We start from the raw sequence: 20,413 nt of genomic DNA on the forward strand, positions 1-20,413 counted from the left end.
TGGATACCCAAAACCGTGGTTGGTGAGGGAAACCTACAGTAAAACCTGTGTTAACCGGCATGAGTGAGATAAGGGGGGGTGTGCTGGGTATCTAAAAATTCCGATTACTTGAGGCAGGGGTTTTCAATCTTTTTTGGTGAAAAACAGAGGGGGGGGGTGCAAAGTATGCAGAGCAGCAGCAGCACAGGGTGCTGGTGGCGGCCACTGCCACATGTAAGCTCCACCCCCGTCTCTGGCTGGAAATCCCAGTTAACGTATTCCGAATAGAATACCGGTTAACACAGCTTTTACTGTATTTTTCCCCCCTTTACAACTATGCTTTTCAGTTCAAAGAAAAACTATGCATCAGGCTTTAATAAAGTAACGAGTGTTACTATATGTTGCAAGCAGAAAAAAAGCCTTCAAATATTTAGTGTCAAGGGCACTGATGCTCTATTTTATATGCTCATGAACAATGCTCTGCTTTTTCAACTATTTTGATTAGATAACAAGACATTCTTAAAAGTGACTTACTGACACACCAACACTAAAAACACATGGCCTACTTTGATCGAGCAAAATGACATTTCAAGAAATACAAATGTAAGTACCTGATAATAGTATCTGAGAACCCAGCAAAGCCCTTCAACATAAGACCGTACAACCTTACGACGAAATTTCTCATCAGATGCATCAACATCAAATTTGTTCTTATAGTAACGCTGTTTCCAACCAGCTTCCCATAACCTACAGAATAAGCACAGTTAGATTTTACCCTATAATCATTTCAAATGTATGAAGTCACATGTTTGCAATTAAAGACGAAGCAAATGTTGTTTCACAGCATAGGATAATGGCAAGACAAACACCTCATCTCAAAAGCAAATTTAAAGTTATCTTTATTATAATGTTAAAAAGGGGGGGGGGGGGGGGAAATCAAACAGAAATGCATCTTTCAGTAATCTAAACCAGGGTCTGAAAAGACAAAATTGATGCTAAATAGGACAAAGACAAAACTCAGTGGGCAAGCAGAAATTAACGAGGAGAAAAAACAAACTAAAGGTCCAGGGACAGGCACCCTGACAAGCAATCTTCCTCATTCTCTTGCTTGTCGAAACAGGGATATTTCTGTGATTTCCGAGTGCTTTATTTGAACCCTGGGAATGGACATATTATATCAGCTCTATTAGCTGGTTTCTGGTAGATCTGAAGTTTGTCCTCAGTTAAACCAGCCAGTTAAAAACTAAGCAACTCTAATTACTGCATCATACCAACTATATCAATCTTTTTTTCCCGCCAGAAGAGGCATTAACAACTCACTCAATTTATGCGTGGGGACCCTCTATAACTAGGGACCTACTTAAGTTCCTGTTTCACGGAAATCATAAAATCTGGGATTGTCTGAAAAAAATCAACAAAAAACCCTAATAAAAATAAAATGCTGGCTCCCCAGTTTGAGCCACTGGTCCTTACTACCAGAAAGGAAAGGCACCAGCTGGCAGGGTGGCATGAAGGACAGAAGACTAGATGGCTGCTGCCCCCTCATCCTTCCTCCCCTGCCAGGACCTCTCCACTAATCAGTGCTGATTCATAGATTCATAGATGTTAGGGTCGGAAGGGACCTCAATAGATCATCAAGTCCGACCCCCTGCATAAGCAGGAAAGAGTGCTGGGTCTAAATGACCCCAGCTAGATACTCGCCTAACCTCCTCTTGAAGACCCCCAGGGTAGGGGAGAGCACCACCTCCCTTGGGAGCCCGTTCCAGACCTTGGCCACTCGAACTGTGAAGAAGTTCTTCCTAATGTCCAGTCTAAAACTGTGAAGAAGTTCTTCCTAATGTCCAGTCTAAAACTGGACATTAGGAACTGATGGGCAGGGCCATGGCAAGATGACCGCGGAATGATAACTTTATGCTGCAATCAACTCACAAAAATTGGTAAGTCCCCCTGAGGTTTAGGTAGACCCCTACCTATAACCAATTTCCTGACAATACTGAGTTTACCTGCAGCTTTTTTATTGCATGCAAAAAACAAAAAAAAAAACAGAAGAATGATTTGCATCAGAAAGCCTGCCTAACTTTATCCCAACTATACAATTGGTCCAATGGAAATCACCTCCCCAAAATCCTTGCCTCTTAAAACTACTAAATCAGATATTCTTCACTCAAGTTTTGTTTTAGTATTTTTAGTGTATTCATTGCTTTGGGTCTTTTCCTTCATTACTTGATTCTTTTATAGGATTTTGTAAAAACAAGAGCAGTGCATTGGCTTTATCTGAAGCTACCAATTTTTATTAGGGGTAAAGTGTTTTTTTCCCCTAAAATTGAACCTGAAAATGTGGGACTGCCTTATAGGTGGGGTCAGCTTATAATCAATACAATATGGTTATGTAGTAAGTGGTCATGGGGCATGTTTTTGTGTTTTTAATTTAAAACAAAAAACAAAAAACAGAAAGCCATCTTGGGCACGAGGGGGGCAGTGACACGATTCACTCTTTAGGTTAAACAGATATCTCTTTTTGTAAGTATTTTCTTATCATAACACGTCTCCATTACCAATCATGCCATATGTAATGATATGCCGACCTTAAGCAATAAGTATGGCAAAGAAACAGGGCTATCTGGCAGTGTGTGCACAAATTTCAAGTTGTTACCTACACTCCGTACACATAAATACGTATTTGCCCAGGCTTGTAAGTCCCCCAAAAAATATTAAAATACTTTAAGTAATTGTTATTGAAAGTGAAGCAATTGTCACTATTAATTAAACTCTCTTCAAGATGGGTTAAAAAATGCTAGAATACCTCAAGATTTTTGGTTGCTCCACCCAAAACCCAATCAGCCTTTAAAAAGAAAGAAAGAAAGAAAGAAAAAAAGAATCTTAAGCGCACTGTGTGGGAGTGCACACACACACACACACTTGTATGAATGCATTTGTTAAGGTGAGCACAAGCAGATTAAAGAAAAAAATTAAGAATTGATTTAATTCCATTTTAAATGAATTTTAATTCAATTACATATATTTCTTTTTAAAAATCTATTTACAATTAATTTGCAACTATCTCAACTTTTAATATAGGAAGTTTGTTTTAATGTAACTATTTAAATAAATAAGATACTATAGGTAACTGGGTTCCCCTGAAATTGCAGTAAAAGGGGCTCTTTTTTAATTATACCTGGGGGACCAAAGGGGAGGGTGAGAAGGTAGAAAATACCTAGCTTTTGATGATAAGTCAAGCTTTATAAATGTTGCAAACCTTATGCCCTACATTACATGCCTTTTTTAGTCTTTACTCTTTTCAGTCTTCAAAAAGTAGTAAATGATATGTACATTAACAAAAATCCGTGCGTTTGGTTGTTTTTGACGTTCCCCCCCCCCCCCCCCAAAAAAAAAACTTTTGCCTTCTTTTGATTTAGGCTTAGCAAGTAGATATAATACAGAATTTAGATTTTCAATTTGGAATAATTGCAAGAACTAAAACAGGCACAGAAAAATACAGGAATGTGAATTTCTCTTTCACCCTATGAAATAAGTACGGTGAAGATGAAATATACTAATTCAAAAGGGGTTAGATTTTCCAAAACATTTAGGTGTCTCAAGATGCAGATGAATACTACGTAAGGTTTTTAGAATCCTTAAAACTAGGTAAGTGCCTCACTTTCTCTGATTTCAACTGGTAATAGGCACCTACAAATCTGAAAAAATCTGGCCCAGATTGATCAGTCAATTCACTAATTACAGTTAGTATTTTCTTTGTTTCATAATCAGGTTTAACAGCAAAATTTATTTTGATAAACATATGTATGCAACAAATTTAAAATTATTTATTAGTTAAATAAGACTCATTTTGAAATGCTGTTTCACTTTACATAATTCCAGTTCATTCCAAATGCAGTTTGACAAATCATGAATTTAAAAAAAAAAATAAAAAAAAATAAAAACCAAGAAACAGCTCAATTAATCACTGTTTTTTCACTCAACAAGAAGTAAAAAAAATAGGAACTTCTAGAAATACATGCTGAGGTATACAATTGTTTAAATAATTGTACACAAATATACCATTTCCTCTTGGTGAGGAACAGTGATACATTTATGTAAAAACTGAATTCAATTTCAAACCAACATGTTCATTCTCACTCCTTTGTATTGCTATTAAAACCTCTCTTTAGGCAGGTAACTAAAATCCAAATGCAAAAAAGATTTAAACTGTTTGATTTAAATCAGTTTCCTGCTTGCTGATTTACATCATGATTAAAATCTGTGCTTTACATCACTTTGATTTAAATCAATTCATTCTGGTATGTATGCATAGGAAAAAGAAAATGGGAGCTAGAATACTTTGACATGAGAAGATCAAATGACACAGATCAAACATGAAATGCATGATAATTATGAATGCCACCAAGACTTTGCAACTAATATTTAACATTTTGTTTCCCATATATCTACCTACATTTCATACAGTCAACATGTAAATCTATGAGGAGATGACAGTGAACTAACTTGGCCTCTCACTTTCCCAGGTCATTGGTTCAAATTCTGGGTTATAAGCAAAAGATAATTTATCCTACTCCTACCCTGATGTTTTAGAAGTGGCAGCTGTTCTAAAAAAACTGTCAGCAAAAGGGAATTTCCCTAATAGTTATAAATTTAACCAGTATAAACCAATATTGAAAAAAGACTTATTTTGTTAATCAATATAAATAATACTACACAGCCTAGTGTAACTGAACTTTATGGGTTAAACAGCTCAAAAATTAGATTGCAAAACAGTGGCATTCAGCTCACATAATCAAAGCTAAACACTGAATGTCTAGCCAATCTAGTGCTTGGTCTCAAAGGGAGTAGTGGCTTGGAGGATGAAAACCTGCACGCATACTAATCTAGATACTTAGATTTAACAGTTATAGCTTACGCATCTCACTGGAATTTACTGAATATTCTAACCCTCCACATTAATTACTGGTGGATAAAAAGATCATAGAAAAGCATCCGAAGGCACTGCTGCTCTAAGCTAAATGGCATTAATTAGACTGCATCTATTTCAGCAATTTGCTAACAAAGTGCTACAAAAAATGGCTTCACCTGATATTATCCTCTGGCTCAGGTTCACTGTCACTGTCTTCAGCTTTTCGTTTAATTCCTCCTGCTGGGGATGGGGTGCCATCAGAAGTGAAACTAGTATTAGGAGATGCTGAAGGAGTCTAGGGATATAATTATTATACATAAACACAGGAAAAAGGGATTTACTATACATTTCAAATTCAAGTTAAAATTCATAGTTTTGTGGTAATGAAAAATCTATGATATTCTTCGCTCCAAAAATTCAAGCCACATGCTACAACATCTAAAATTGTTAGTGAATCCACCAGAATAAAACTGGGTTGTTTTTATGCAAGGAACCAGGCACTGAAATGTAACATAAAACAGAAGTCAATGAAATTTGAGAAAGATCATGGTAAAATAAATATGAATGAGGAAGTATAAAATTATTTTTGATAAAATACAGAATGTTTGGTATATTCCACAGTTTAATATAAGCCTGTGTGTACAGTTATGGTCTTTTTATTCCTACAGTTTATTTTATGATTTCTCCTTATGACGGCAGCAAAATGTGCCACACGTACGCTACTGCTTACAGACTATTTAGAATTCAGAAGTGGTCACCAAATTTAGAATATTACTGCAAATTAAAAGTGAAACCTCTTTAAATTTAAGTATTTAACCATAGAAGAATCAAGTACAGTAGTTGTAGGAAATGTCATTTCTGCAGAGTAGAGTTTAAAAAAAAAAATTGAGATAAAACTGTTAAAACATTAAAGGCTGTAATAAGCTAAGATCTGGGAGGGTAAAACTTCAAAGAAAGAGCCTCAAAACATATGGATTGTTATGTTTCTATACAAAAATACTACGCGAGTCAGTTTTCTTCAGTTCAAGTACATTTCAGAATTAAAGTGAACAGAAATGATACAAGTTAAAGATAGAAATTGGTATTTACCCTGGCTTAGAGGGAAAAAAAGGTACTTTTTAGTGAAGACGCTCTTATTTTAACATACATCCATTGCTGGATAGGTACATATGATCCCCAAGAAAACCTTATCATAGATTGCATTGGTGACAGTTATGTGATCAAATGTAGTTAAGCATTCCCATGACACCCTCTACTTTTCAGGTGTTCAGATGTTGAAGAGTCTCCCATGGCTGAAAATTTTTGGAAAGGAACTAAGAACTATTTAGTCACTTCACACATATTTGATGTAATGGGAAAGATACTTCCCTACCTTACCACAAACAAAAATATATTTTTAGCATTAAATAGGTTGGAACTCAGCTGAGTTACAAGCACTGGAAAAAATAGAACAACCCCCCTCCCAAAAAAAACACAAAAAACCCCCCCACTCACTCACTACCAGTGCTCTAAGGAAGAAGATCACTGCACATAGCACAGTGCAGCTTCATTTGGCTACTTAGTAAACATCGACTTCTTTTAAGAGGCACTGAATAAAGCAGAGCTAAAGCAGCTTATGCATATGCAAGATTCATTCAATGAGTAACACCACATCCTAGCAAAAACAGTTAAAAAGATTGTACTGTTTAAATACACTTTGAACTACTATGACTGAATTGTGTACCACTTTCCTGTTTAAATTGTGGATTTTTGAACTATTATAAAGAACATAAGGAATATAGTAAAACGCTCTCTGTTGAGGAACACACCACTCTAAAAACAAGTAATCCTACCAGATAGTTAGCAGATCTGTTCTAAGAAACACTAAATGCTATTTGTCAGCTACCCTGAATGTGATCTTCATATGGTAGAGACAGGAAAAGACTTGAATACATTCAGCTTTGATAGACATTTCATAGAGGTAGGAGGTTAAGGATTTTCTTTATTCTTCCTGCCTGTACTGTATTGAAACCTGGATATGCTGTATTTACTCAAATCCAAGATGACTTTCAATTTAAGACAACTGCCTAATAATTAGAATCTATACATTTGTAATAACTTTCCATACATAGAATCTAATTATTGCTGGGTTATGTTATATTCATCTCCCCACGACTGCAGCAGGGAAAGTAGTGGTAGGAGACAGGTGGTAGGGCAAGTAACAGGTAAGTCAAGCAGCCGACTACCTTTCCCCAACACTACCCCCCCCCCCCCCTCCCGTGCCTGTGCGCCCTAGCACATTTTCCCCCTATACTACCAGACCTCCTACTACTTGTCCCTCCCCTTTACCTCTCCCAGCACATGGCCCCTGCTACCAGGGCAGGCAGGGGCCAGAGCAACCACATGCTCTATGGTCTGGGCAGAAGTGGGAAGATAAGCAGAAGGAAGGGGCAGCATGTGGGGGCAAAACACAAAAGGAGGGCAGCAGCTCCAACCCAGTTCAGGACTGGAGTCGAGCCAGAGCTGCACTACCCTATACTCAAACCCAAGACAAGGGGCTTCTCCTGTCTCCCCTAATTAAATGAAGGGAAGAGCTAAATTAGGGGAAGTCCTATCTTGGGCTAACTACAAAAAAAAATGTTATTTCTCTGTCTCCCTCTCCTTTAGAAATAAAGAAAACTAATGCCAAGTAAAAATGAAGGCTACTCCAAAACCAGGTGAAAAAATGCATTTGGAACAAAAACACAAAACAAAATTGTTACACTGGGAGCCCAAGTTTGCTTACATCTTGGAAGATACCAGATATCATTAGAAAACTGACAGTACATGTAATGACCTCTCTCTCTCCCCTTATAAAAAAACAAAACAAAACACTGTGGCTTTTTGAAAGCTGCACCAGATCAAGAGAGGCAGAGGGAGAGAGGATCAACAAGAAGCTTTTCAGCTCTGTAGAAGCCAGCTGCAGAAAAGGAAACAAGCCTTCCTGCAGAGCTTAGGACTTCCACAAAAGCAGAGGTTTAGTCAGTGCAACAATTTAGGGTGTAACTTACTTTCTTTTAAGAGATGCCAGCAACTTTGGAATTACAAGGAAAAAGTACCAACAAGTCAGTACAATCTTACCAAAACCCCACTTTTTTGATCCATTTTAGAAGCACTAGCTGCCAGCTTACTGACTGAAAAATTTTAGATGGAAAAGAGTTTGTTTAAAAAAGGGACACAACACATATCACTTGGCCTTCCCAGAAAACTGGGCTTTTGCAGTTCTATGATCAATACAATCACAGTAGCTTGAAAGATTGTGGTAGGGATATTCTACAAACTCACAATACTATAGTACCGTCTAAAGCAGTGATTCTCATCCAGGATACCATCAGACATTTTCAAGGGTGCAGCAAGGTACCACATAATGTTAACATTGTTAGGTATATAAACATTCACAAGATAAACCCAGAGATTGCAAATAGAAATACCAAGTTATGGCCTTCCTGAGTTTTTTTACGACAAAAATTGCTCTATTATTTTTCCTATAGTCAAAAAATAAAAGACTGAAAACTAAGTGCAGGCATTTTCCAATTGGTGCTTTGAGTCCATCCAGGGTTCCTCTGGTCTATTCTGGTGCCTCAAGTCATAAAAGGTTGAGAAGCACCAAATTAGAGACAGGAAGTACCTAGTGAGTTTGGAATTTGAATTGGTTTATGAAGTGGATAGATAAATTGCAGACCAAATGTAAAACTAATGTGGGTGACAACATGTAAAAAACCCATTTCAGGTGGTTAATTTTATTTTTCCTGCATTGCTTTTGAAACAAATTCTTAACCCCCCCCACTCACAGCAAATCAACACCATAAATATTGATAACAGAAAAAAGCTTGTTTAAAAGCATTTAATTAGGAAATCATGCTTTATTTTATATTTACATTTTCAGATATCTCTAATCAGCAAAGTGATTTGAAATATTAAAATAAGGAATAAAACTTGATTTCAGGAGCTTTGTAAAAGTCATTATTAAAAACCTAACTAGCTGAGTGGTTCTTCATAAAAGAATGGAAGTGGAGCTATTAAGTACCTAAAAGTAAATTGCAACACTTCAGTTTCTTGTATATTTATTACTTTTTCCTTAAGTTTATAATAAATTGAATCATTCACTTACTGAGTTCTGCATTCTCATTTCGAAGGCTGCTTGTCTGGGGTTACTGATTGTCTGAGGATTAGACCTATTTCCACTGCCCAATGCTTGAGGGGAAAACTGTCCACCAGGGATAAAAGAAGGCTGATCCCTCTTAAAAAAAAAAAAAAGAGAGAAAAAACAATTATACATATGCTAAAATGAGTCTAATATCAGAAATCACAAAAATAAAATTCATATATTTGATATTACTTTATACTTTTCCAATTATTATAAAACAAGCTTAACTTAATCAATTATTCACTTAGTTCATCTAATGGGCATGTTTAATAAGATCTTCCCTAAGGGTTTATTACACATAGATAAAATGGCAATTGAGACCCCCTACATTCATAAAATGTATTAAATCCTCTTTCACAGAAAGGAGACAACATCTTTTGGAGGGACAGAAACTCCATAGCTATTACCATGAAACATGGGACTTACAAAATCTTATTTACATACAGGCATAGCATGTCAGGCAAGTCTTAAATCTTACATGCGCAGAGGACTTAGTGAAAACATGTTCCATCATGTTTGCAAAGCCAGCTAAGCAATGAATGATGATCCTATGACACTTCCACTCTATCTATAGTCCCCAGGTTTCAGGGAAGTACACAGATACATGGGGAAGAAAAAAAAAAAAATTGGGAAAACACTGGGATATCCTACAGCATAGTTTAATCAAGGATGATCCTGCCCTAAGCAAGGGACTGGACCAGCTGACCTCATGAGGTTCCCTCTAGACTTTTTTTTTTTTTTTTAATGATATACTGAATAGACTAGGGCACTTGAAGCTAAGTTTCCAAGTGCTTTGGGAACCTGACATAATTAGTAATCAGATTACTCACTCTCAAAAAGTTACAATTATTTGTTATCCTGTAACATGTTTGTTTGAACCTGGAAAGCTTTGCAGTTATCAAATGAACAAGCCAGGAAAGAAAAAAACAAAAACAAACAAAAAACCCCACACAACCACTCTTTTTTTAAAGCCAAGTTAAGTTTTTTGCTCCAAGTATCTTTAAGTTAATATAAGTTTAAGGATAAGAATTCAACATACAGAGGGAAAAAGGCAAGTTAAGGTTCCCACAACAATCACTGCTTCTCCTTTCAGCCTGGGTTATTTTATGTTGCTATGAATTCACAAGTTTATGGGCAAAATGCATGTATAACAGCTTGCTTTCTTTTTAATTAGTCTAATATAATATTTCACTGCACTTAGTGTTTGGTTAAGAGGCATGTTATATCATGCCTCTCTCTCTTCCCCACTGCTAAGGTGCTAGATTAGTGCTGGGCTTTAGTGCTTTAAGGCCAGCCCACTTCCAGCTTTGTTCATATCAGGGAATATAACTGCTGGCAAGCCAAAAGAAGCAGCTACCATCTGGCCAAAGAGGACAAAGCACCCAGAAAAATAGAGCTTCCAGCCAAAGAGTTGTTGTGCTGGACAGCTCCCAGCAGATAAATACAGATGCCAGAGAGGTTGCAGAGCATGGTAGACGCAAGCAGAAGTAGCATCTTCACGATGCAGAGGACATCTTGAACACAGTGTGTGACATAGGACACTTGTGGAGCTGTGGATAGGATAAGAGGATTCATACAGTTGGAAGGGACCTCAGTGGGCCATCTAGTCCGACCCTCTGCCAGGCAAGAAAAGAGTCACCAACCCTGGGGTCATGTGATCCCAGCCAGGTGCCATCCAATCTCTTCTTGAAGACCCTCAAGGATGGGGTGAGCACCACCTCCCCCTTGGGAGCCCATTCCAGATTCTGGCAACCCTGACTGTGAAGAACTTTTTCCTAATGTCCAGCCTAAACCTTCTCTGTAGTAGCTTATGGTCATTGTTCCTTGTCATTCTAGGGGGTACCCTGGTAAACAGATCATTGCCTACTTCATATGTTGCTCTCCCCTTATGAATTTGTACACCGCCACAAGGTCCCCCCTCAGCCTTCTCTTGGAGAGGCTGAAGAGGTTAAGGTCCCTTAGCCTTTCCCCATGGGGCCTTCCCTGCAGGCCTCTAATCAGGCAAGTGGCTCTTCTTTGGACCCTCTCCAGGTTGTCTGCATCCTGCTTGAACTGCAGCATCCAGAGCTGGACATAGTACTCCAGCTGCAGTCTGACCATTGCTGCATAGAGGGGGAGGATCACTTCCCTGGACCTGGATGGCTAATTGCTGTGGTCCTGGGCTAGAGAACAGGAAAGAAACTTTCACATCATCTGACTTCTGTATACTGCTGACCCAACTGCACAGCCCCCCCCCCTAGAACTGGTACAGTTGATACATTGGTTATATGATGCAAATGTACTTGCATGCCAAGAAGCATGGGCGACTGGTGCCTCCCAAATCTGGGGGGAGGGCACCAGATCACTGATGTGGGGGTGATGAAGGAGGGCGTGGGGGGGTTGTCGGGTCCCCCCGTGGCCAATTGCTGAGCCAGCAGCCAAACCAGAAGTGCACTTCTGCTGGCACTTCCAGTTTCACAGCTGGTCCTTCTAAGGGGTGCATGGCCGACCTCAGGGTGTGCAAGTGCACCCCCTACGCATCGCCAATGCCAAGGAAGGCCCAATTTATAATTATCCTTTAACACTTAAAAGTTCAGAATGGTGTAAAAAAAAAAAAAAAAAAATGTCGATTCACTTAGGATTCATCAGTGTAAATTCTTTATTCAAAGCTGCAGTTCCCAAAAGTAGTAGAAAAAAACTTTTTAAAAACAGCTTGGAGTATGACAAAAGGCTGAGCAATTACTGTTTTATGGGAGAGCATGGACAGACAGCTAAACTAAAAGCATGGGCCCAGAAACTCAGGTTCAACTCCCTGCCCTGTCACTAGCTTCTTGTGTGAACTTAAGCAAATCACTTAGTCTCCTTTCCATGGGACTCATGGAGAAAGTGTGCTTATCATTTGGAATCTTCAATTCTTTTAACACATCAACAGTAACTTTATATTCACAGGATGGACACAAAGCAAATTATTATTTCTTACTTTTATTGCTGCAGCTTTGATTAAACCACTTACTGAAAATGAACTAACACTTTTGTTGGTAACACTGGGGTTTGTTACATCATGACAAACAACTGAACACTTAAATTTACCTTCATCCTTTTTCTCTTTTCTTTTTGTCGTCTTTTGAAGTTCTCCTGAATCAAAAATAAAGATGATTAAGTTAAACTTTACAATGAAAAAATTACTCTCTTCACAAATCAACCGGAAAGGGAAGATTTTCACCTAGTAGATTACTTGTCCCCTGTCCCAAGATAAAACTAGCTTTTAAAAGCATTTTAGACAAGTTGCACAGCCAAAAGGGCTGAGCAAGTGAGCTTTTAAAAGTATAAAAATAGATCAAAGTCAGAATAGGTTTGAGAAGAGCAGAAAAATAAAAGGTCACTCAGCTGACTTTCAGTCCTTGTCTCAGAGCACTTACTGCTGTGTGACTATTATGTATGGTGCGCCTAGCATATTGCCTGTACTGCAGCAGAGAATTAAATATGCAAGGTTTTAAAACTGCACTCACCTACTTGCTACTGGCAAGTAGGAAGTTTTCCCTGGCAAAGTAAGGGAACAATACTACTGGCTACTGCAGAGTTTGAATTTAATATTACATGGATTATATTTGTAAGAGCTGAAAAGGCAACTGACAACAAACCAAAAATAAAACTAGTCTTCTTCAGTCTTCTCTCAAACCAGTCCAGGGCCCCCACTGGAATTCACAACTTTCCCAGGTTGCAGGAGGGTAAGGAAAAAAAAAAAAATCAGCCTCATCAGTTTTCTAGCAGCCTTTTATTATGCTGTGGGCATCACGGAAATTAACAAAAATCATATCATTTTCACTTTATCCCTGCTTGGGAGAGCTATTAGCAGCTCAAAAGACAGGTTATACAGTTCATTGCTATGAAGGATAACCTAATGTAATGAGGAGGTGGGAAGCAGGCATGGGCAAAAAAATTAAGTCTTATTTTCAGGCTCCTCTGAGTTCTTTATAAAGATTATGATCATAATGTAAGATAAAGTCTGAAAAGAAAGCTACATTCTTCTAAACACTATCAGCCATTTAGGGTGAACTCCCAAAATACTGCAAACACATTACCTCATCATCTTTCCTTTTTTTAAAAATGTTATCTTCAACTTCTCCAACTGCTAACATAATCATCTGTACTCGCTGTAGGTTGACAAAGCCACTCTCTGTGAGGTACCCCTGTAAGAAAAACAGAAGAGAAAGTTCTGAATCATATTTATTTATTTATTTTATATACATAAACACACACTTTTTTTTTTAAACCGCGGCAAAAAGTTTAATATGTTTTTACCCCAGTTTTGTGCACCACATTTTTGTATATGTTAACCAGGCGATCGATTGCTCCCTCCCTGTGAATAAAACCAAAAACAAAAAAAGTTAAATTCTATGCCATGCACCACTTAACTAAAATAATCTTATTTATAGGTGGGAAAACTGTAAGCTAATATATTCCTGAATGTACAGCAGCTGTACCTGATCTCCAGTGATGGCAGATGAGGAAGAAAGTCATTTCCAACGAAGAAACACATGAAGACCCAGTCATCAATGCTTCTCTCAAAATCAAAAGTAAAAGGCAAACTGGCCATGGTGAGTTCTTTTTCCAAATACTACAGTACAAGAAAGCAGATATTGGAAACACTTACAGATGTTACCCAAAATGTTCCTTACATAAAACAGCCTGGATAATTACTTTGGCATACCTCTCGGAGAACATTTAATCGGATAAAGATGAACTCTTGTTCAGAGGTAAGAGGACAATCAGCAAACTGGTCATGCTAAAATGTAAAACAAAGAAGGTACTATTGATATGTTGGTCCATCTTAAAAATATTCTAGCTCAGTTTTAGAGTTAGATCTAGCCTACGTACAGTTTTTAAAATGGAAGAGGACAGCTTTGGGAAGTGGGGGTGGGAGCAGGAAAAAAAATCAGCTGTTACACTAAGGTGCAGATATAAGAGTTATACAGCAATAGCTTATACCAGTATCATTCAATACCCATACAATTGTTACATGTACAGATTCTCAAACCCTTATGGTTACGGAGGGGAAAAAAATCAAAATACATATAGACTTTATTAGTAGCTTTACCCTACTAAACCACAGAGGTTTAGTGAGGATTTCAGATTTGCACCATGATTTTAGGATGTCAGAACAGTGACATCCATATTTTCCTTTTATCTAAGAAGAGCCAGCTACTTGCACTGATACTACTGAACCTTAACACAAATAATCTCTGTGGACATTAAACAGACAACAACTAAGCTGACATAGAAAAAGATTTCTACAAGCTGTTTAAGCTCTTACCTCGCCTTGTTTTTCTCTTGGCAAACCTTGGCAATCTTTAACTTCATGTCCCAACTGGTTACAAAGAGCACAGGGTCTGGGTTTATTTGGTTTAAACTCTTCTCTGATTATAGTGAAGTTTGGCTCATGCGTGGCTAGCCCAAGCATAATCAAATCAGCTACCAGCAGAAGAGAGAAAGAAGAGGTAACAAAAGGAAGAAATTATTAAAGCTGCTTTAAGAGTCAAAGAACCAAATCACTCAATTTTAAATAAGTGTTAACTAAGAGGCAGGTGTGCTTTAAAGTACATTTTGAATGATCTTAAGAAAATTGGCATTTGATACTACAGGTGTAAATTAAATATATTCCTTCAACTATGAAAAATACTGAATATGGATAACATTCAATCCTCTTCCCTCCCCCACCGCCAGTAAAATAAACTGTGCTTCTGAAAATAGGTATTTTAACCAAATGCCTGGACATTTCCAATGTATGCATCATGCTGAGCATTCAGCTAACAATCTAGAAACTACCAATGTTAGAAAGCTTAATTACCAATATAATCTTAGTAAAGGACTTACCATCAGCCCCACATAAACAATGATGAGTGTTTGGATCATGGTTTGGTTGAGCTAAACAAAAAAAATACCATCATTCAAATCATACTTGTGTGTGCAATTGAACTGATATTTCTGAACATACCTAAAGAAGTGCAATAAAAATGCACACATTTTAGGTAGCTTTTACCTCTTTGCCTTCTAATGTAATCCATTATTTTGTGTTCACCTTCACCAGGAGCACTAGCATCTGATAAAATAACCTATAAAATATTTACAGCAATGTCAAATCATGTAATGGCAACAGGAAACAATAAAAACATACAAACAAACAAACAAACAAATGTTTAATGCATTTGTGTTCCTAACTATCTGATTTCTGACCACTCAAAATCCTATTTAGTAACTTCATCTAATCTATTTTAACTCAGAATGCAGTACACGTGTGTAATTTCAGTATAACATGAGTCATTTCCTATTTAGGATCTCACAAATAACTGTATTCAAACAGATTTCAAACAATTTTATGTTGAAGTTAAAATGTTAATCCGATTAGAATACTCAGAAAAGTTATCAAGATCTTGCTAATATAACTGAAGTTTCCAAGTAAATGGTTAAGTCAACCAGCAATGTAAGGATGTATTGGAGTAATCACTTAGACCCCTTAAAAATTTGAAACCCCAGACACAAATACCACAGCAATGGAGCCATAAAGTACTTCAACACTGGAGTTTATAAATTCACTTTTTTCCAGAAAGGGAACTATAGGGCAGTTGACCCTGCTTAATTAGAACATAATTAAAACGACAATCTATGGAAAACAAAACAGGCCGCAGCATCTGAAGTCGAATAATTCAGCTTTTAACACAGGGTAAATACAAGGTTATCAGTTAACAGGAAGAAACTTAACAGAAAAAGCAAGTCCAGAAAGTCAAGAAAACAAGTGATACAAGTCATTTTCTTGTGTGTCACTATGGGTCTCACCATCACTTCCAATAAATAAGATAAAGAACCCAGGCCTAATGCTTGTCACTTAAATGAAAACACAAGTTTTAAAATACACGTCACAAACAAGGGGATAAAATGTGCCAAGCAATTCTGTATCTTAAAAGAAGGATTTCTCAAAGAAGGAAGGATTCTAGGGTGTCCTACTTCACCCCAATATAAAAAACCATTATTGCCTTTTAAAAAAAGTGTTATATAAATTCAAAACAAATAGCTCTGCTGGATAGTGTTATTAGAATGAAATGTATCTCTTCAGTGAAAAGCCTTAAGTTGTGACAAGGGATGCTCAGATCAGATGTGCAAGCCAGTCCATCTCCAGAAACATCAAAGTGCCAGATGGCAAGTCTAATCTGCTGTTAAAATTTACACTGTTCAATCACACCACAGTCCAGACTAATAGAATCACACTAATTTTCTTGAAGTATCAAAGCGTGAAACTTACTGTCAAATTTTTCCATCCTGGGTCATTGTTTAAACGATCAGCAATGTAATAGCGAAGGCATTTAGCTAGATTGTCCATAAACTCAGTTCCCTAAAAAGTGATAGAAAAAAAAATAAATTAGCCCATCATTCTGGTGCTAGCAATAGCTGGGTAAAGTAAAAGACTACTTACTGGGGTAATACAATTGCTATCAAATCTCTCTTTCACTTCCTCTGCAGGAAGAATGCCACCTACAGAAACAAAAATAATTTTAAAAACCCACATTAAAATAAACTAATATGGGAAAATAGCAATATTTTTGCATGGATAATTAAGAAACAAAATATGGGTTGCTCAGTACTCTTTTATTAAGGGCTACTTTTGACTTTTTTCAACAGCAAGCTGCTCTTACCATTATGTTATACCTGAACAAGATAATTAGCAAGATACTATAATTAAATAATATTCATGAACTAGATTATCAGGAAGAGCCTTCCTTGAAGTGTAATGAAGCAATGTTTTTCTGGTGGAAACTTACTGGACTAGCTGTATAGTTGGAAAAGATGTTAAAACAAGCTTTCAGACACCATGTGCCATTATTCAGGTGTGGAGAAAAAGCAAATTGCATATTTCCTGGACCATCATAGCTACACCAACATTTGAACTCTAAGCATATGCAGAAACAAACAAATTATAACTAGTTTAAAAGGGCAGCTTACAGGGGTAAGTGACAAGGCTAAGTAACTGCAGTTTACTTTAACTTGCTGCCAAACAACTACAGATTCAGTGGAGCAGCTAACACATGGTTAGTTCTTCTCCATCCCCCCCTCTCCTTTAACTCAGCATAGTTTGTTCATCCATCCATACCCTAAAATAGGTCAAACATTAAGAAATAACTTACATCCTATACAATCTCCCTTACACTTTCATTGTTCACACACTGCTACTCATTTGGTCATTCAGGATCCTGAGTCGGCAAAGCTATTTGACCTCTCCCTTTCTCCAGTCTCATAATACAGGTTCTCATGGAAGTTTTATTATTTCTCCCTCTGACACTTCTAGTCTTCCCCTTCCATTTGACAACAGCTTGCACCTTGATGCTCTCACCTGAACTGCTGCAACTTCATAGTTTCATAGTAGCTAGGGTAAGGAGGGACTTGATCAGATCATCTAGCCTGACCCCCTGCCACAGGCAGGAATGAATGCTGGGTTCACAAGACCCCAGACAGGTGATCATCCAATCTCCTCTTGAATTTGCCCAAGGTAGGGGTGAGGACCACTTCCCTAGGAAGTTGGTTCCAGAGTCTGGCCACCCTAACTGTAAAATACTGCCTTCTGATCTCTAACCTAAACCTATTATCCATCAACTTATTACCATTGTTCCTCATCACTCCAGGTGGTGCTGGGGAGAAAAGGGCTCTTCCTATTTGCTGATGATCTTCCCTGATGAGTTTGTAGGCAGTCACCAGGTCCCCCCTCAGCCTCCCCTTGCCGAGGCTGAATAGGTTCAGGTCCCTCAGTCTCTCCTCATAGGGCCTGTCCTGCTGCCCTCTCACCAAGAGGGTGGCCCTCCTCTGAACCCTCTCCAGGCTGGCCACATCCTTTTTAAAGTGAGGCGCCCAGTACTGGACGCAGTACTCCGACTGTGGCCTGACCAATGTCGCATAGAGGGGAAGTATCACCGCTCTGGACCAGCTTGAGATGCACCTTTGGATGCATGAAAAGGTATGGCTGGCCTTGCTGGCTGCAGTCTGGCATTGGCGGCTCATGTTCATCTTGGAGTCAATAATGACTCCAAAATCCCTTTCCGCCTCTGTGCTTTCAAGAGGGGAACTCCCCAGCCTGTATGTATGCTGTGGATTCCTTCTCCCAAGGTGCAGCACCCTGCATTTGTCTACATTGAACCCCATTCTATTCTTGTCTGCCCACTTTTGTAGTCTGTCTAAATCTAGTTGCAGCTTCTCTCTCCCTTCAAGTGTGTCCACCTCACCCCACATCTTAGTGTCATCAGCAAACTTGGACAAGATGCTTTCAATCCCCTTGTCCAAGTCGCTGATGAAGATGTTATACAGTGCGGGCCTGCAGACCGAGTCCTGGGGTACCCCACTGCTTACATCTTGCCAGGTTGAGTACAACCTGTCCACCACTACTCTCTGGGTGCGCCCCATCAGCCAATTTTTTACCCATCCAACTGTGTAGGCATCAATGCCACAGTCGCCTAATTTATTGATGAGGATGGGGTGAGAGACAGTGTCAAAGGCCTTCTTAAAGTCTAGAAAGACTACGTTCACGGCAACACCATCATCCAAGGATTTAGTTACTTGATCATAAAAGGCAATCAAGTCGTAAAACTTCCCTTTACCCAGCTTTCCTAACTCATTTCTTCAACTCGACTTGTATGCTTCAGCTAAAGCAGTGTTCCTTACATTCAAGACATGTCATAGTCATGAGTTCAAGCTCAAATCAACCTTCATTTTCAAGGTACTACTTATATCTACTGTTTTTTACTCCTACCCAGCAGTCCCATCTCTCATTTTGTTGCTCTCGCTCTCTCTTCCCCCTCACTTGCACTGTTGTGCCTCATGCATGCAACCATCACAATACTTTTGATTAGCTTTCCATTATTCCTGCTCTAATATCCAAACTTCTTTTAAAAAAATTGCTCAGAATGATATCAGTCTTCCGTAGGCTTTGGACAGAGACAGAGGGGAGAAAAACACAGCCATGATCATCTGCTTTGGATTGAAAACAAAGATCTTTATTTTTATAATTATTATAGATTATACGATCCACTCGTCTGGCATTGTATAAATAAAACTATGATCTAGAATAAACACAATATAGCTATCACTGTTAAAAGCATCAGTTACCAACAGTGCCTAATGTGATGAACATATCTCTACCTTTTGCCAGTATCTCTTGTCTTACTCTTTGCTTCTCTTCTGTAGCTTCCACTCCCTCCTTTGATGCTCTGAATCTTCTGGATCTCTGTTGATTCATTTTTGCACGGGGAGCCTAAAATACACATTACAGGATTTTATTCAACTTTGCATTAAAATACAGTTTTGTGCCACTAACACCCAATAAGCTTAAAGGGTTCTCTAGTCAAGGAAGTGCATCAGGCTAGCGGCAACGATGTAAAAAGTTTCACCTTCTTAGTTTCACCTCCTTAGTTATTCTTTTTCTTTCACATGTATTCTCCTCCAAAATGAGTTCCTATAGTTGTACAACCCTTGAAAGCCTACACTAGGTCAAAGGCAGCAAGGTGGGGGAGAAGGGACAGTGGCTGTGACTCCAACTCCAACCTCAGGCCTGGGTTGGGATCAGGGCCAGAGGTACAGCTGCTGCCTGCCCCCCAGCCTTGTATTCATATCCAAGGGGTTTTCCACCCGCACCATGATAAATAAGGAATAATTCTCATCTTGGACTTAAATAAATGAGAGATGTCACCATTTCTTCAAGAAAGGAAAAGCCAACTCTAAAACATCTACCCACAGAAGAATGCTGATATTGATACCAGTCCTAGAATTCTTATTTGCACTGGTTTCAGGTCATGAAGTGCCAAGAAGAGAAACTAGTAAAGCCAACATTCCCTCCCATGTACTCCCCAATATGTTCATTTTTTCCACTTATTCTCAAACAGCACTTAACAATCAGGAAGCTCCTATCCAATATTACCTTAAACACTCAGAACTGCATTTCCACCCTTTTCTGGACCTCTGTCCCCTTCTCCTTTTGACAAAGAAGGTATTTTTACACAATCTACAAAACTGAAGAGACTTACTCTCCTTTTCCAATGAAAACCATAATTTTTATCTTTCAGTTTCCTCCATCTTTTTAGGAGCATCTGTCATGATGACAAAGCAACTAAGAAAGGAATCCTTTTTTAATTCCCGAGAAAAGCATGAACACATTCATGGAGGTGTTTCGTTCAACATTTTAAAGAAAATAATTATGCCTCTTACTAAAATGTCAGAAACATAGTGCATCTACCTGTTGCACTGACTAGAACCACAGAATCACAGGGTTAGTCTATGTTTGTCTTTTAGGCACATATATTCAAATCTACATCCAGTAAACTTACAGATTCTGAACACTGAGGTCT

At 38.2% G+C, this 20,413-nt stretch overlaps 1 protein-coding gene across 3 annotated transcripts in view; it reads right to left on the reverse strand.

Moving 5' to 3' along the window:
* Positions 1–20,413, reverse strand: part of XRN2 (5'-3' exoribonuclease 2) — a 103,489-nt gene that overhangs the window by 61,964 nt on the left and 21,112 nt on the right. For all 3 annotated transcript variants that reach the window (XM_059720246.1, XM_019491018.2, XM_006277350.4), the window contains exons 4-17: positions 19,212–19,323; positions 16,501–16,559; positions 16,330–16,419; positions 15,073–15,145; positions 14,907–14,957; positions 14,347–14,504; positions 13,744–13,818; positions 13,517–13,650; positions 13,335–13,392; positions 13,115–13,222; positions 12,123–12,167; positions 9,018–9,146; positions 5,065–5,183; positions 591–726 (exon numbers count right to left, since the gene is read on the reverse strand). In XM_059720246.1, coding sequence (XP_059576229.1) covers positions 591–726; positions 5,065–5,183; positions 9,018–9,146; positions 12,123–12,167; positions 13,115–13,222; positions 13,335–13,392; positions 13,517–13,650; positions 13,744–13,818; positions 14,347–14,504; positions 14,907–14,957; positions 15,073–15,145; positions 16,330–16,419; positions 16,501–16,559; positions 19,212–19,323 — 1,347 coding nt within the window. The remainder of the gene's footprint in view (positions 1–590; positions 727–5,064; positions 5,184–9,017; positions 9,147–12,122; positions 12,168–13,114; positions 13,223–13,334; positions 13,393–13,516; positions 13,651–13,743; positions 13,819–14,346; positions 14,505–14,906; positions 14,958–15,072; positions 15,146–16,329; positions 16,420–16,500; positions 16,560–19,211; positions 19,324–20,413) is intronic.

The sequence above is a fragment of the Alligator mississippiensis genome, chromosome 1 (assembly GCF_030867095.1).
Source record: "Alligator mississippiensis isolate rAllMis1 chromosome 1, rAllMis1, whole genome shotgun sequence".
NCBI lineage: Eukaryota > Metazoa > Chordata > Crocodylia > Alligatoridae > Alligator > Alligator mississippiensis.